Source organism: Lepus europaeus, chromosome 9, assembly GCF_033115175.1.
Source record: "Lepus europaeus isolate LE1 chromosome 9, mLepTim1.pri, whole genome shotgun sequence".
Taxonomy (NCBI): domain Eukaryota; kingdom Metazoa; phylum Chordata; class Mammalia; order Lagomorpha; family Leporidae; genus Lepus; species Lepus europaeus.
Genome location: NC_084835.1, coordinates 3,409,576 through 3,427,394, shown reverse-complemented (window position 1 = coordinate 3,427,394; position 17,819 = coordinate 3,409,576). Strand labels below are relative to the sequence as shown.

The 17,819-nt window shown below is 53.5% G+C and overlaps 1 protein-coding gene across 1 annotated transcript in view; it reads right to left on the bottom strand.

Annotated features, from left to right (window-relative positions):
* ITPR1 (inositol 1,4,5-trisphosphate receptor type 1) overlaps positions 1 to 17,819 on the bottom strand; it is a 296,007-nt gene that overhangs the window by 76,504 nt on the left and 201,684 nt on the right. Inside the window, exons 40-41 of the mRNA XM_062200352.1 lie at positions 9,511 to 9,643; positions 7,432 to 7,622 (exon numbers count right to left, since the gene is read on the bottom strand). Of these exons, the coding sequence (XP_062056336.1) occupies positions 7,432 to 7,622; positions 9,511 to 9,643 (324 nt within the window). The remainder of the gene's footprint in view (positions 1 to 7,431; positions 7,623 to 9,510; positions 9,644 to 17,819) is intronic.

Here is a 17,819-nt window from a genome sequence, read left to right as displayed (position 1 = left end):
AGGTGGTAAACTGCTTTTCAAGTCCGGATCTCAACCTCAAGACCTAGGTTTAGACCAATTATCCCAAATGACCCTTGCTGAGTTTCCTGGCAAGGCAGAGACAGGTAAGTGTTGATGTCAAAGGCATAATTACGGAAAAAAGAGGACACACACACACACAGGTCTTGATCAAAAAACCCTTAACTTTTACCTCTCTCTTTTATACTTATGCTTTGAGATACTATTTTTTATTCAAAAAATTTTAAAACTTTTGATTTTTATTTGAAGGAGAGAGAGACAGAGACCGAGAAAGAACAAAACAGGATAAGACAGATAGAGAGCTTCTATCCACTAGTTCACTCTCCAAACACTTGTACAACAGCTAGGGCTAGACCAGGCCAAATCCAAAAGACAGGAACTCTACCTGGGTCTCCCAAACGGGTGGCAGGGACCCAACCACCTCCCAGGGGGGCCACTGGCAGGAAGCTGGCATTGGAAGTGGAGCCGGGCCTTGAACCCAAGTATGGGTATAGGACACTCCAGTATGGATGCGGGTGTCTGAAGTGCTGTGCCAAACACCTGCTCCAGAGAGCACCTGAAACCACACAGAAGTGTCCACCTCATGCTGTAGCAGACCAGGTATCGGTGTAGGTAACACCATCCCAGGAAGTGACCTCTCAAGTCCTTTAAAACACACAGTGATAAGAAGGACAACAAGGCTGACACCGTGGCTCAACAGGCTAATCCTCCGCCTGTGGCACTGGCACCCCGGGGTTCTAGTCCCAGTCGGGGCGCTGGATTCTGTCCCGGTTGCTCCTCTTCCAGTCCCACTCTCTGCTGTGGCCCGGGAGTGCAATGGAGGATGGCCCAAGTCGTTGCACCCTGCACCCACATGGGAGACCAGTAGAAGCACCTGGCTCCTGGCTTAGGATCAGCACGGTGCACCGGCTACAGCGCGCCGGCCGCAGCGGCCATTGGGGGATGAACCAAGGGAAAAGGAAGATCTTTGTCTCTCCCTCTCTCACTGTCCACTCTGCCTGTCAAAAAAAAAAAAAAAAAAAAGACAACATGAGACAGAGGCCACAGGGTGACAAACCTGCACCCAAAAAAGCCACCTGCAGGGGGATGCCTGATGGCAAGCAAATGGATAAAATGTGGGCTTTCAGCAACAGGAATTTCATTAACAGGATGAGAAACACCCCGTTCTGAACCCTGTGTGAGCCAGGTGCTGCCTGAGGCCCTCCCTGAGAACCACCTGTATGACCACCCCAGGCCCAGCAGGGTCAAGGATGGCCCTGGCCTGCCCCACACCGCTGCAGCCATGGCTCTGCAGGGGTCAGCAGGCCGTGCACCTCTCCCCCGCGTTGTTCTCGCCCTGTCTGCAGCGCTCCTTTGCTGATGAAGAACAGGGGCCGTGGCAGTCCTGAGAAAGCCAAGGTGACGGCAGGCGGGGAGGCCAGAGCCCGGTTCCAGCCCAGAGGACAAGCTCACTCCCACAGAGGGGGCCCTCTGATGGGGTCTCCCCAGACCTCAACTTTCATGCCACCAATTCTCAAAGCAGCTCCAGGGACCAAGGAGGCAGCCCCTGAGCCATGCTGGGGCCCCACTGACTGCCTCCCTTGTCACGTGCGCCAAGTGCCTGGCTGCATGGGGAAGGAGCTGCCTGCCCGCACTGCCCACTGGATGAGAGCTGAGGTTAGAGAACACCACTCCAAGTGACTCACTTCTCACTTCCCTGCCAGGAACAACACCCATTTACGTCATCTGCTCTCCTCCCCCTCGGGGTGACGGCCCTGTCACAGCAAGGCCAGTCTCCCACGCACGCCGGCCTTCCTCGCCCTTCCCAGCTGCTCCCTTCCCCCACTCACTGGGGTCAGAGGTGGCCGCCCTCCTGTGCTCTCCCCACAGCTCGACCAACGGCAACTTCCAGGAGGGGCGTGAGACTGCATCCGAGGCTGGCTCTCGGGGTGGTTTCTGCAGCCAGCCTCGGAACCAGGTGCGGCGCGAGGGGGGCTCCGTGCCTATAGGGTCCCTGTCCCCACTGAGCCTGCCGAGACTCCTCACAGTTTCCATGTGGAACTGCAGACGTGCAGAGAGGAAAATGCTCTGGGTGTGTCTGTGGCGTAGCCCTCAGCAGAGGACAGCCCTGGGCAGCACGCGGAGCCCTGTGCTTCTGTAGCTGGGGGCAGCCAGTCCCCAGCCACAACGCGCACTGTGCTTCTCCAAGGCCACGCTGGAACAAACACCCCCAAACACCTGCACTGGTCTTTAATAATAAAACAGGAAGGTGAAAGAGAGACTCGCCCTCTCCCTGTTCCAGGTAAGGGAGGCCCAGTGCTCCTGCAGGGCAGGGCGTGCAGACAGGGACCCAGGGGTTGGTGGGAGCAGCCCAGGAGGAAGGAAGAGAAACTGCCAGGCCGCCGCAGGATAAATACCAGGAGCCTTGTGTGCCGAAGATTAACTCACAGGCAAGTGCTTATTGTATAGTTCCCCACTTGCCACACTGCATCAGGCAGAAAGGAAATATATTTCCCAGTGGCCGGCAGGAAGAGGTTGGCACCAGCATGGGGAGAGAAGCAGGGTGCTCTCCAAGATGAGTCCAATCCCAGCCTGACGAGGGGCGCCCAGTTCAAGGGACTCGCAGGAGGGCTGTGTTGCTCTAGCCTGGTTCCCATGAGCACAGGGCGCAGCAGGAAGGCCAAGCTGCTCTGACAGCAGCAGGTAGGAGAGCTGGAGGGGAGGTGCGTTCAGCTGTTCCCACCAACAGAGGAGTCAGGGCTGGGACAGCAGGTGCCAGAACGAAGCCCACGGTGTCAGACTGGCAAACAGGCTGCATCTGGCTTCCAGGCACTTCAGGCACAGGGTTTCAGGATCAAGGTGCCTAACCAAGGGCTTGTAATGTTATTATCTGTAGATTTCCATCCATTCTCTCCTCCAAGGTCTGGACAACGACATTCAGAGTGTCTAGGGCTTGTCGGCCCCCAGGAATCTCAGCCTGAGGCAGGGAAGGCAGTGAGTCAATATCTCGTGCAGACAACAGTGACCCCTGCTCTGCTGCTCTGGACCAGTTCAGGGGCTCCACTGACCATGGCAGAGGTTCAACCATGCACAGGGGTGGAGGCCCCCAGCCATCCCCTCTCTCCTGCACATGCCCCTTGCAACTGGGCTAGCTCTGAACGGCAGAAGGTGGCCAAAGTGACATCCCCTTAAAAGGACAGGCAGCTGCCACTTCCTCTGTCTGTAACACCAGCCTCAGAACCCAGGCTCCCGGCTTGAAGAAGCCCAAGCTCCACAGGGAACCATGCGCCTCAGCAATGGCCTTGAAGATGTCAGAAGTGGAACTGCTGCCCATCACTGCTGAGTGCTAAGTCTCCTGGGGAAACAGCTGCTGACGCATCCCAGCCCAGAGCTGCAAGTGACCTGAAGCCCTCGTGCGTCACCCTTGAGAGACGAGCGCTGAAGGCCCCGTCTCTGTGCTCCCTGGGAAACAGTTCCAAAGCCTGCAGGAGGTGCTGTGTGGCCAAGGGCTGCCAGGGCAGGGGCCCACAGTTCTGGAACTGTGCCGCCCAGCTGCTGCCCTCTCCTCCACGTGGTCCTGGGAAAAAGCCACCTCAGGAGGCCCAGCCTGTCACCGTGCCCCTTCCTGAGACCACATCAGGCAGACGGGGAGGCTGGGGTGGGGCATTCCAGCAGAAGCCACGCCGTAGGCCAGGTACTTGGGCATGAGTGGCAGCCACTGCCCACGCTTCCCACTGGTCATTCCCTCCTTTGAAGAGGCTCCAGACGAGAAGTGCAAAGTCTCCATCAGTTCAAGCCTCAGGTCCTAGCCTTTGCTGGCCCCAGATACAGCCTCGCATCCAAGGTGTCCCTCCCAAAGTCACCCCAGGCTGGAAGAAATCCTCTGGGAACCCCAGGGCATCTATGGGGCGGCGGGTCAGACTAGGGGAGACACCCTCAAGGCCACCACCACACTGGACCACCCACCTGCTCCAGCACTAATAGCCCCCTCCACTGTGCAGCATTTCACATGGCGCTGGCACAGGAGTGTGCGCAGCAAACTAGCAGCCACCCTGACCCGACGGGAGTAGGAGTCACCACCGGGAGCACTGTGGGCCCCGGCATCTGCCCCACTGCCTCCTCTCCAGAAACCCACGCTGCCTTCAGACTCCACCTCAGTCCCACTAAGCAGAGCTGCCAGAGCCAATGAGGACCTCAGACCTGCCCAGTACCCATACCCATGTCAGTGCCGTCTCGGCCAGCGTTTTCTGGGGGCCCTGGAGGTGCCCAAGGGTCCAGGCAGGCAGCGATGGGAGTCTCACAGGGGACATCCTATCCTTCTTCCCTCTCTGGGCCTCCACAGGCTCAGGCCATCTCCCCTGTGTTTTCTGGTATGCACCAAGTCATAACTTGGTGGCAGGAAAGCACCAGTTTTCAGAGTGTGGCTCTTGGGTTCCAAACCTGTGCACACCTGGGTAAGCAGGACTCAGATGGCTATGGGAACATCCCGTGCTCCCTGGGCTACTCCCTGCAAAAGCCCTGGCCCCAGCAGGAACTTCCATCAGATGCTTTTGCCACTTCATTGCTAAACTACTGCTCACTAACTTGTAAAAATTCACTTGTGGCACAGCAGGTAAAGCCGTGCAGTGCCATCTCATGTGGGCACTGGTTCAAGCAAGTCCAGGCTGCTCCACTTCTAATCCAGCTCCCTGCTAATGCACCTGGGAAAAGCAGCAGAAAGACGGCTCAAGTGCTTGGACCCCTGTATCCATGTGGGAGACCTAGATGAAGCTGCTGGCTCCTGGCTTCGGGCCTGGCCCAGTCCCAGTCACTGCAGCCACTTGGGGAGTAAACTATTGGATGGACTATATCTCTGTCTCCCTCCGTCCTCTGTGACTCTGCTTTTCAAATAAATAAAATAAACCTTAAAAAAAACCTCAGCTACACTGTGTATATTTAAGGTAAACAACAAAATACTATGGGATACACATGGAACCAAAAAGGTCAGGGGCCAGTGCCGCGGCTCAATAGGTTAATCCTCTGCCTTATGGCGCCGGTACACTGGGTTCTAGTCCCGGTCAGGGCGCAGGATTCTGTCCCGGTTGCCCGTCTTCCAGGCCAGCTCTCTGCTGTGGCCCGGGAGTGCGGTGGAGGATGGCCCAAGTGCTTGGGCCCTGCACCTGCATGGGAGACCAGGAGAAGCACCTGGCTTCTGCCATCGGATCAGTGCAGTGCGCCGGCTGCAGCACACCAGCCACGGTGGCCATTGGAGGGTGAAGCAACAGCAAAGGAAGACCTTTCTCTCTGTCTCTCTCTCTCTCTCTCACACTGTCCACTCTGCCTGTCAAAAACAAAAACAAAAACAAAAACAAAAAGGTCAGTAGGGTGAAGTCAACTAGCACGGCTACCCTCTCCCAGGGTCACCCCTGGCAAGAGCAGCTGATGCCTGCTCATTCAGCAGGAATCCTGGGTCAGTGGACACACGGATTTATCACTGATGGACTGCGTTGCGGACATTCCATCTGTAGACCTGACTGCCTGACGCATCTGCTGCTCTGCTAATTAATTTTTAAGTAACCATGGCCTGTGCCATACCTTGCTTCTTCCATCAGTCTGCCCCATACTGCCAGATTCCTGGTTCTCAACACCAGCCCAAGGCCCGAGAGGCTGCGCTGCTGCTACACACACACCGCAGCCCCCTTTCAGGCCCTTCTGCCTCTCCTGAGCGCAGTGCATCTGCGCTGTGAACAGAACTGTTGGCCTTGCATCTCAGCCTCCGCCTGCGTCAGCTGCGGCCCAGCCGCCTACGCCCAGCTCCAGGCCCAGCCTCTGCCTCTCCGACCACAGCTACGCTCCAGAGTCCATCTCAGCAGACAGCCTCTTGCAGAAGCTGTCACTTCTTGGACGGCTCCAAAGCACCCCACTAACTTCAGCACTCAACTATGCCTGTGACGGACTCTGAATCCTTCACACACTCAACTTGCTCAAGTCTGAGGCTCTCAGATTCTGAAATCTGCTCAGTGAGTAAAGCTTTAAGAACAACGAGGAAGGGGAAGAACCATCAAGGGTTTCCGACTTCTCGCATGGCCACAGGGCAGAAGGTCTATCATCCATTATCAACAGCATTTCCTTAGCGACAATGGACCAAGCAATACAAACTGGAGGGCGATAAGCACAGAATGATGTGCTCACACAGCCCTTCAAACTGAACACAGAGATTTATGAAAAACCCACCACACGGCCCATGCCTTTCAAATCTGTCATGTCAGGATTAAGTTCTGGAAACCGTTGCCCTCGAACCCCAGGACAGCAGCAGGGACATGGGGATATTCAGTTCAGGCCATGTGGTCAGAGGATGCATGGCTTCCGTCCAGCGTATGGATCCCAAACACCGAGAACACAGCACTGGGGGCAGCGCTAACTCAGGCCAGACGCACCTGTGCCCAAACCAGGCAGCCCCGCACACGCCTCATGTCACACTCCCACAAAAAGCAAAAAGCAGCAGAGCTGGTCATGGGAACAAATCTCAACTTGGTGCCACGTGTGTGGGGCTCAGGGGCTTGGAGGGTGAGAAAGGGGACTGCTGGGGTCAGTGTAGGAGTGGAGGCTGAAATCCAACCCGACTGTACCTGCCAGGCCAGCTGCACTGGCCAGGGGTACTTGTGCCCACAGGAAGAAACACCCTTTTCTAATTCGCGTGAAGAATCAATACTTCACCAACCCAGACTCCACATTTCAACTCAGACAAGAAAACGTCAAGTCAAATACATACGTGCGAGTATCTCAATAAAACTTTTATCAAAGCACTTGTATCGTTGTGTGTGTGCGTGCACAGGTCCATGTACAAATATCCAAGTGACCCTCGTCCTGAGGGCCAGCAAAGAACAGAAAGTGCAAGAAATCACTTCCAATGCTATTTCTATTCAAAGTTACGTCACTAATACGCTACTACAATCATTATAACTGTTTCTTGAAGTACTTCTACCAAGATTTCCAGTTCTTTTTATTCTTAAATATAATCCTTAAAAGGCAGAGAAATTTCCAGCAGATAAGAGTTGCTAAAATTAAAAACCAAACCTTCTGAACAGCACACACAATCCAGACTCCCCGAGGGTCATTCTGTGACAAGACCTCCTATAAACTTAAATGAAAACAAAGTCCATTTTATCACTCATCCAGTAAATATTTATGAAGAACCTATCATACCTCCAGATCCGGGACAATTTTCTGAGCACATCCTCAGCATTTTATCAATTTTCAGATAAAACCATGCTTTGGAAATGAGTCTGAATGATCACAGTGGACACCTGCAGAATTAGCTTTTTTCAAAATCACGGAAACCTGCGCTCTCAGAAGGAACCGTCCCTCGCACAAACCTGCTGCGGCTGCGGCTCCCACAGGAGGCTCTCCTGTGCCGGGCAGGATGTCACACCAGCAGCCGGGCTGCCCTCCTACCTGGATGGTGGTGTTGCCTCCCTCCAGAAGGGCGATGGCCAGGAGAATGCTCTCGTGGAAGACCCGGTCGCTGGAGGCATTCATGATAAGGTCGATCACCAGGTTGGAGGCCCCCTCCTTGTCAAGGTGGCACTGAACCTCGGCCAGGCTCATGTCGCCCCTGCTCACGGAGCTGGATCCGGAACCTCCTCCTGGAAACACACAACGTTTGGCTGCATGAGGCACAGTCAGAGGACCTAACACTTACTGCACACTTAAGTTCGCATCGACATCGGGACACTTAATGCATCACCTGGTGTAACCCTCTTAACAACCCAGGTGAGGGTGTGGATCATGAACAGAGATGAAGTCACTATCCAGGGACACCCGACTCACAAGCACCTGAATTCAGGCAGATCCGAGCAACGAGCATGATACACTTCCAGTGAGTGACCTCACGCCATCCAGCAGGCTCCCTGACATCAAAATACAACCACTTAGGGCAGATTTATGCAGAGCTAGTTTGAGTTTAAGAGGAAAACCAAACCTAAGCATCCGTAGAACACTCCCAAGGAAACACAGTCCAACACAGCCAGTCACAACTGTTACCCCTCTTGCTAAGCACACACATCTAACCCCAATGTCAGACTCTACCATAAGGTACAGTTCCTCAGTGCTTGGCACGTGGCCAAGAGCTGGGACAGGGGAGTAAGCCCAACAAATGAAGGCCCTGTCCTCCCAGAGCTGCAGGTGAGACAAACGCTCCCAAAAAGAACAGGCCTAGCCATTTGGTGGCCCAGAGTCCAACTGCGTTTGTAAAGCACTTCTCTGAGCACCTGCCTTGCGTCACTGTCGGCAGGAACTGGACCGGTCACACACGTGCAGAGATACGCCCCTCGGTCTCAGAAAGCAGAAAACCACCCAGGAGTCCTTCTCGGCCCTGTTTAATGCCTGTAGCCCTTGTACCATGACAGCAGTGGACTGGGCTGCACATCCTCCTTGCCTCAGCTCCTTGAAACGGCATCTGGGTGGGCGTACTTCCAGGCGCTCCCTCTCTAGCCCGTGGTGCCGCACCCATGTGCTGGAAGATCTGACCACAGAGAGCGGGGATCACGCTGAGCTACTTCAGAGGAACTTCTGCCTGAGAATGTGGGCGAGTCTAGGATGCCAAAAGCAAAGCTCCAGATGCCCTGAGAGCTGCACCTACACAGTCCCATGGATCCACAGTAGGGTTGCACCTGGCGAGAAACCCAACCCGTGGCCTGAGAAGCTGCTCAGACACCTTTATTCCAGAGCCACACATCGGTGTGCTGGGCACGGAGCCTACCCGGGACCTGAGTCGCCCCAGTCACCTCAAGGCACAGTTCAGAGACTTCCCATCCGTGCTCTCAGCACTGAGCTACAGGCTGTCCTCAAACCCAAACCAGGCAAGGCCCGCTGCTGCTCAGGGCTTTTCCAGCTTCCTCCATAATTATGCGTAAAGCTATCCCAAACAGCTCCTGGTGCTCTAAGCACCTCTGTACAGGGATATTTTCTGTAAGACCCCCTAAGAGTTTACAGGTGCACAGAACATAGGCCTGAGAGTTAGAAACACAGCTGTCAATTACAGACCAGACACTAACAAGCTGCTATTTCCTCTGTTAAACTGGGATAAAGACAGCAACTACATAATGAGTAACTTGGAGGAGAGAATGAGATCAAGCACTCAAAGGGCTTGGGAAAGCCCCTGGCACTCAGCAAGTATGTAATCAATGGCAGCTCTCACCACCCCGGCTGCCAGCATCCTCACCATTTTATGGGGAGACGTGACTCCCAATGACCACAAGAAAATGTTCAGGAAAATCAAGTTCCCTGAATCACTCTCACATCACCAGCAGGGTCACTGCTTGGGAAAGGGGCAGAAGGATTGGCCAATATCTAATTGCAGGGAAAACGCGTGGGCAACAGTTAGATGGCAGACCAAAGACAGAGCAAGCTGCTCAGGGACAGCTTGGAACGCAGTCACCTGCGAGCGTGTCAGCCTGGGAGGCAGACGAGCGCACCTGCCCTGTGACACGCGGGGTTCCCACGGGATGCTCATTAGCACACCACACAGCCTACCTCCTCCCCCAGGCTTGCTGGGGGCTCCTGGTGACAGCGGGCCATTGCCAAAGCTGGTCAGGCTCTCTCTTCTTCCCGAAGGTCTGACGTTTCCATAGTAACGGTTGACCAAAATTTGCCTGAGCGCCTCACCCTTAATTCAAACAGGATAATGAAATCAGGTTCTGAACTTAATGCATAACTAAGCAAATAATACTCAAAAAAAAAAAAAAAACCACAGGGGTGCTCAGTTATAATTGGCCTAGTTTCACTGAGTGAAAAAATAAATTACTAAAAGCATGTGAGAACTGTGACGTGAACTTCACTATTTTCTCAGGAAACCAGATGTTCTCTTTCTCTCTCAGACACACGCACACACACACAGAGCGCAGACTTGATATGAAATAGCTTAAATACTGGCACACGCAGTCATAAAGAAAGAACAGAAATTTAAAAGGGCAACCACCAACAACAAGAATCTCTTTAGAGTAAACTGCTAAAATTTGGAGGAACTGAAAAGTTCACAGGTGAACTCCCACACGGCGTTATAAAAACGTCGCCCTGTGTGTGCGGCCTGCTCCCAGGATCTCTGGAAGATATTAAGAGACCAGAGCAGCAGAGCACGAGCTGGCATACGATCACTCTTTCTTACAAAGAGCCCAGGGGCCACACGAAGAAAAAAACACTGCCATCGGAAATAAATCCACAGCACTGAGCGTGAGGAAGGAAACGACAGCGTGCCCGCCACGTGCCTTAAATACTACGGCCGAGCACAGGGAGACGCTCGAGAATGGACAGCAGCAGGGCGTGCTGAGGTCGAGTCAAGCCCCCCAAAACCTCTCATCACAACACAACACCTGATCAACATCAGAGCAAAGCACTCCTGGACAGGGTGGACTAACTCTTTCTCTTACCCAAGAAACCAAGAGCCCTACTTGGACGTGGTCGCTAACACCCACCTGCAGTGGCCAGCCAGCACACAGAGGCAGGATTCAGTCACAGCTCCTAAGCACTCCTGGCCACCACCCAATGCCCCTGGTCTGTTCCCCAGGACAAGCAGCAGGGTCTGGAACCCCTGGTGGGGAGGAGTGGGTGCAGCCTGAGCATAGCTCTGGGAGGGAGAGAGGAGGACTTGATCTGGAGGTGGTCTCTACGCAGAGACCCCAGAGTCGCCCTGATGACACCTGCAGCTGTGACGGCAGTCAGCAGAAGGAACAGTGGTTTCCTTCCTGAGTTCTGAGGCTTCCAGACAGCGGGGGAGGGGCGCCACGGGGAGGCCAAGATGCCGGGCAGCTCGCAGGGTTTGTGGAAATCCTGGAGACCTGGTGCTCCCAGGGTTGCACGGCCAGGCTTATCTCTGTAACTCATGCTGCTGGTCAAAACCTTTGGGGTGCCACATGATGAAAGACAAACAGCAGAGAGGCGATGGGGACATACGCAGGTGCTGACGTTTTAAATGAGCGTGCAGAAATGAAAAATCTTGATTTGCCTTTCTCCAGTGCACTGACAAGTATGTGTCTTTCCTGGCAGCTGAGCAACGGACAGTAATTCTACCCACTCACCAGACTCACTTCCCACCTGCATGGGATGTAAACCCGAAGTTCCAGGAGCATGTCAAATAAGGAAGTTGCCTCTAAGGCCTCAAGTACTATTTAAATAATTTAAACTGCTTGCTAGGCAGGGAAAAATTTTGGTACCAGATTCCTTTTCAGCTGGGAAAACAGCATTTCGGGTAAAGCTGAAGCCTTCGTGGCTTCCTGTGTCAGGCACCAGGATAAACCCAGAAGCCCACTGCAAAGCACTTACTGGGAACCTGGGGCCAGTGCTCTAAGAGAACACAAGTCAGAAAGCAACATTCAAGAAAGCATAAAAAAGAAACGGGAGTGCGTAAGGAAAGACGATGTTCATGATGAACGTGATCCATTAAGCTTGATTTCCTTTTCTTTGTTTAATGTTTATATATTTTTTAAACATTTATTTGAAAGGCAGTAAGAGAAGACTGGTTGGTTGTGTCCATTCACTAGTTCAGGCCCCTAATGCCCAGGACGGCAACAACAGCTACTTCTCAACCCTTCAGGGTTTTAGGCTAAACAGCAAAGCCATGGTCAGCCCGTATCTGAGCAGGGGCTGCACGAGGGGACGCCCCCTGGTTGCAGCCAGGAAGCCAGGGCAGACTCCCTGGGCTGTGTGTCAGCATTGTGCTCTCCCTTCCAAGAGTCCCAGCCATTGCCATAGCAACTGATGCATCCAGTGTACACTTTCCCCCATAGGAGTCTCATGAAACGTGCTCATTATGCAAGAAAAAGAACACATTCTGCCCCACAAACTTTTATCTTTCTCCCTCTTAATTATAAGCTTTTTGGCATATATTCAGCTCACCATCGCTCTACAAAATTTTAATGCAGAGAAAGCCAAAATAAATAAATAAAGGAGCAAGTAGGGCTTGCAGTTTTTTAAAGTTTTTTTTTTTTTAAGAACAAGGAATGAGAAATTTTCACAAAAAGAGGACAGAAAGAGAAAATGGGTAAGGATTATTAAAAGTTATGCAAATCCCTGGTGTGAAAACTTAGGTTGAAGGAAAATTCTGTTTTTCTGAGCCAGAGGTCTAATTTGGGAAAGCCTTCCTGATGGTTTCAATATCAGTCTCAACAGCCAACAGGAGACCTCCCAGCAGGCTCACTTCTCAGCTCCACCCTGGGCTGTGCAGCCCTTTCTGCAATCACACCAGGGGGCCTCTCCAGTGAGGACACCTCCAGGAGGCACTCAGGCACCAGATATTTGTCCCAGGTAGGAAATCCAACAACTCACATTCCCAATGAAGACAAAGGGAGGGTCATTTGCACCGAGTGTGCCCCTAGAACAGGGACAGTGCTAGCTATTTCCAGGACCATGGCAGTTCTTACAGGTAGGCAAAATGGAAAACATGAATGCAAAGTGGCCATGGCCAGGGAGAAGGAGAGCTGGGGTGGGGTGGGGGGCACAGCGGCCTGCAGCGTTCTCTGTCCCTTGTCTGAGAAATCACACGGTATATTTCCTCATCAGAGCAAGAGACCAGAAAGCACTTGGGATGTGATGGGACTGGGCAGGGAGTGGCCAGGATCCCCGGGCACCTGCTCTCCAACACCATCTTCATGGCACCTTTCCACTTTCCCACCCCAGGGACAAGGAGCTTATCGGTCTGAGTTTCCTGAGCAGTACAATGAGGATCAAGGCCACGCTGCTGAGTCAGACACCCGGCAACACCTTAGTGCAGTAACGGGCACAAGGACAGCTCGCAGGAAGCCATGGCATGAGCTCAGCTTCCCCACGTGGTGAGGAGCAGCGCTGGTCAGCACGCTCATGCCCGCACACGGCCTGCTAGAGCACGGTTAGCAGGGCACCGCCTCAACAAGAGATGTGTCGTTGGCATGAGGAATTCCCCCCTGAAGAATCCATTCCAAGACGCACACAATTATTCATCTCTTTGTCAAAGGAAGAAGCCCTAAACCACTTGTTAACCCGGGTGCTTTTCGGCAGCTGTGAACTTTCAGAGACTTTCTTTTTCAAGCCCTCAGACAGGATTTAAATGACAGAAGCAGGGGATGGAAGTTGTGCACTTGGAACAATCTCCACGACACTGAATGTGTAACCACACTTGCTGACACACACGCTCGTATGTGTAAAAAAAGAGAGACAAGGGGATATGAGGACATGAGCAACTTTTATGGCTGGGGAGAGCCCTCACTAACTCTTAAATCATACTTTCTTGCTTATGATAAATGATCTGTAATGATCACCAGTTATTACAGGAAGCAAACTGTTGGACATCAACTGAGCGCAAAGCCTCCACCAGAGGAGAGGGCAGGAACGCTGGTGCTCAGACCAGGCACAACTCTGGCGGGAAGGCCTTGGCCATTGGCAGAAACGCTGTGATTGGTCCTGTACCAATACTGATCGAACGAGAGCAACAGCAGCAACCGCTGTCTCCAGGAACAGCGAGGGAGGGGTCGCAGTCACTGGCTCCCTGCACCAGGACTCAAGGCTACGTACCCTTTTATGGTCTTCCAGTTGCCTCAGGGGTGGACTTGGTTCAAGCTCCTGCTAAGTATGCAGAGATTCCGTTTTAAGGACGACACCAAGGAGACTGCCATCTTCAGCCACAGTCACAAACAACACACACCGAGAGCTCAGACACAGCCAGGTACCGCGCAGGAGAACAGGCCTGTTCGTGTTTCTCCCCAGTGTTCGTGTGCAATGACTTCAGACACTGCTTCCCAAATGACCCGGTCCCCCCGCCCTGGAGCACCGTGTAAAATGAGCACACCGTTTTCTGCAAGGACTGTGAACAGGAAGTTCTCCGTTACATTCTGCGACACAAGACATCCGCACAGTCCTGCAGGCTTCATACACACATACATGCATTTCTGCAGAGCACATGCCCAGCACACGGACGCCCACACTTGAGCAGCCACATTCACGGGCCACAGCTCCCCTTCCCTACCCCGCCCTGCCCACCAGCAGACAAGTGCCCCATCCAGACAGGAACCATGCAGAGCTCGGCAGGAACACTAGAGGCGGATCACTAGAGAACACCCCCACGCCATCATTTGTGTTTCATTTTCAAAACTCAATAGACTCCTTTCACATAAAGTGTACTTCACTCTAGCGCACACCACTGGGATTTGAAAGCAGTTTTTTGAGAGCCAATTTGGATATTTGGAAATATGCCTCCCCCAACAGTTCCTGTACGATCTCACACACTTAGTAAATTCCGGGGCCTCATCTGGCAATTCTAGTTAGCAGGGGAGGCTAGGACAGAAGGAGTGCACTGTGGAACCACAGGCTCACTGGCGGCTTTTACCAAAACTGTTGAGACTCAGACCTAAAAAATCACATCATCTTAGCCAAGGATCCCCCACCAGCCATGTGACAGTGAGAAGGTCTCAACATCACGGTTTCTCAGCGGACCATCTCACGACAACACACAGCCACAAGCTCTCACCTGGAGAACCTGAGATCACTCCTGCCCCAGTGCCACCCCCATCACAGCCAGCCTGGAGACCTCCCTCTGACGTCTACCACCGAGACTGACACTCTGTCACAACAGGTCAGACATTCAACCATGACAACTGAGAAATACCCATATTTGTTGGCACCACAAATATAGGTGGGCAACACACCTCTGTGGAGTTGTCGGAATCCGGAGTTGGTGGCAGCTGGGTGGGAGTAAAACGGAGCACGTTAGTCGCAGCGCAAGCCTTTCGTGGGCCACAGAGAAGTTCAGAGAACAACATTCAAGGACAGAACACAGAAGGGAAGATCAAAGACAGGGTGACCCGGCTGCACTGTGCAGGTGATCACACACCTGCTCCTACAAAGGAAGCCACATGTGATTGCGCTGCAAGACACTGGCCTGAGATGGGACACACACTTAAAACCACCTAAGAAGCAGAAAGCCCACCACAATCCGAGGAGCTATTTCCTAAAACCAAAGGGTGCGGAGGAAAGAGCCACCACCTTCTGTGTCCTTCTGGCCACGCAGCAAGAGACGGAGACACCACCCATGCTCAGAGAGACCAAGAGGACGGGGCAGCAGCTTCAGAACACTATGCCTGGCCACTTGGGCGACACGTGCCTTCCAAGGTCGCAGGTTTTCTCCTGGCGCACTCCATTTCCCGCAGCCTGTCCTGAGCGCAGGGTACGACTTCAGGCTTCGGCTCAGGTGCAGGGGACGAGGCTTCCCCTCCGACACCTCTCGGAGGTCTCTGCGTTCAAGGCTACCTGGAAGCTTCAGGGCCTAGACTTCCTGGCCCCTCCCTGGCCACCACAGACATTTGCCTCCATCACTACGCTGCTATTTCATACACCTAGCCCACAGACGAAGCAACAGGACGAACCCAAAGATGGGCAAATGAACTGGGTGTGTGGGGGTGTGGGGTATGGCGGCTAAGGGAGGGTGAGGTGAGGAAAGGGCTCAGCCCAGGTGAAGACTGTGCCACGCTGTGTCCTCCAGAAGGACACATGCTTGGAGCAGGGCCTGATGTCAGAGGTAAGCCAGACCCCACCCAGTCCACGTTGGACAGCCGGCACGCACAGGCGGCATGGCTGATGGGTGCAAGGTGCCGTCCGGGCACTGGAGTGAAGCCAATGTTCAGGCTGCAACTGTGTGACCTTGGCCTCCGACAGCACTGCAGAGACTCAGGACACCTGTCTGGAGGCCAGGAGGAGGCTGTTGGGAGTGGGGCCAGAGCAGGTGTTGAAAGCACAGGAACACTGAAGCTGTGAAATCGGGTGGGGTCTCAGTGCAGCTCAACACGCTCTCCTTCAGCAGTCTGATCCCAAAAATGTAAAAAACCCTCTCGCTGTAGAGCCTAATGATATCCATCTTTCTTCTATTTTCCAACAGGTGAAATGAAATAGGATTGAGGCGTCTATGAAAAGCCAACACGCAGGGCAGCTCAGTGAGTGCTGGACGGAAGAGCCCCTCTACCGGCGACGAGCTGCACTATCTCAGTCAGCGGGAGCCCCTTGAGGGGGCAGCGAGGGACACAGCGGGACGCAGGACCACAGTGTGGCAAGAAGAAAAGAGCAGGTGCTGTTTCCAGAGTGACATAATGGCATAATCCATGAACGCACAGTCAACTCTACCCTTGCATCCGGCCTACTACGGAATTCAACTCGCGTGCTCGCTGTTGCTGTCTAGCCTTCCTGCAGAGGGGACACAGAGGAGAAGCAGCCCTGGGGGGAAAGGACTGCCCCACTACGGAGCAGCCAGAGACACGGCAAAGCAGCTGCTTCCCTGTCTGCGTCAGCCACGCTCCCAGTCACCCATCAGAATAGAACAGAGGCGAAACGGGGGGGAATTTACTACAGGAGCCCAGAGCTGCTCTCTGGCTCCCCTGCCAGACACAAGCACGGTACAGGGAAAGAAGAGAACCAGAACCTCGGTGTGTTCTTTGTTTCAGTTCTCCTGCACACACCCTCAATGGACAAACACTGTGAACTCTATTCCAAGGGCTCCCTCTCAGTGAACAGAAATTTATGACATTTTTGAGTCTGCTTCCTCCCCAAACTGCCATCATGCTTGTCTTAAAACCAGTTTACTCCATTTTTAAAATTCAGATTATTTTTTCCTCCCCTTGAGAGCTGCATGCAGCTGTCTGAGACCACAGAAGATGCTGCACAGGTGCAGGAATCAACATTTGCCATCTTTCCTGCCACACCTTTATGGAACAGAATGGGAGCCTGAGAGCACGGACAGGCATCACGGGGCCGTGTTCACCCTGGCTTTCTGTGGGACCCTGAGCCATCGTGCCAGGGGCTTCTGCCACCTCCTGAGATTTTCCAGGAGCTCAAGGTCACTGGAGCAGACACTGCTGGGGATTCCTTTTGACTTCAACATAAGCAATGCCTGGCATATTTTCAATAAACTTCATTTCATAATATCTAACAGGCAAGTTCCCAAAACATTACAATCTGCTGAGACATAAAACACTTTCAGGCATGGAAAAGGGCAGACCACGCCTGGTAAAGAATGGGGTGAAATAACCAACAGCCTAAACCTGCATTTCCCCTGCTGAGGGCGCTCCTCCTAATTCACTGAGGTGGAGGGCATTTCACGGGCACAAGCTGTAACTCTGGCAAACGTAAGCCTTCCAACAGCCACACACACCCATGGGGAATGCCCACAACAAAAGAGAATGTGAATAAATGAATGAGTGGGGTTTCCTGGCACAGTGCTATCCTGAGTTACTGCTTTTCTTAGTGGAAAAGACAGGTCTTCAAGGAACACCTACTAATGGAGAATGAGGGCACAAGCACGTCTCCCACTCCCTCTCATCTCCCTCCTCCATCCCAGGACCGCTGCTGCCACCTGCTCCTGGGATGGGCTGACCCAGCCTGACAGGTGATCCACAACGGCCTACCCCTGAACCTGGGAACCAGCTACCGCCCCTCAGTGCCTGCTCCGTCAGGCTGTGGGATCTCAAGTCCCCTCAGTGTTTTCAGGCCAGCTCGCCAACAACGAACACCAACAGAGTAAAGCCTGCAAATGACTGGCTTTGAAACTCAACTGCATCTCAAGTGACCGAACCCACGTGCCCTTCCCATGAGGCCACCTCTCAGGGCAGGGCAACCCCGCGCTGCCGCAGGGACCGGACATGTGGGTGGGGGACCCCGACACACTCACTTCAGATACATCATGTTCCCACCAGCTGACGGGGACGCATTCCTGCCACAAGGAAGAGAAGACTTCGCCATTCTTAAAGCAGCAGCAGCAGCCTACGGACTGCCCAGGGCTACTGTTTCTGCTGTTTGCACAATGGTGCCCTCCCACATCGTCCACCCAGAGC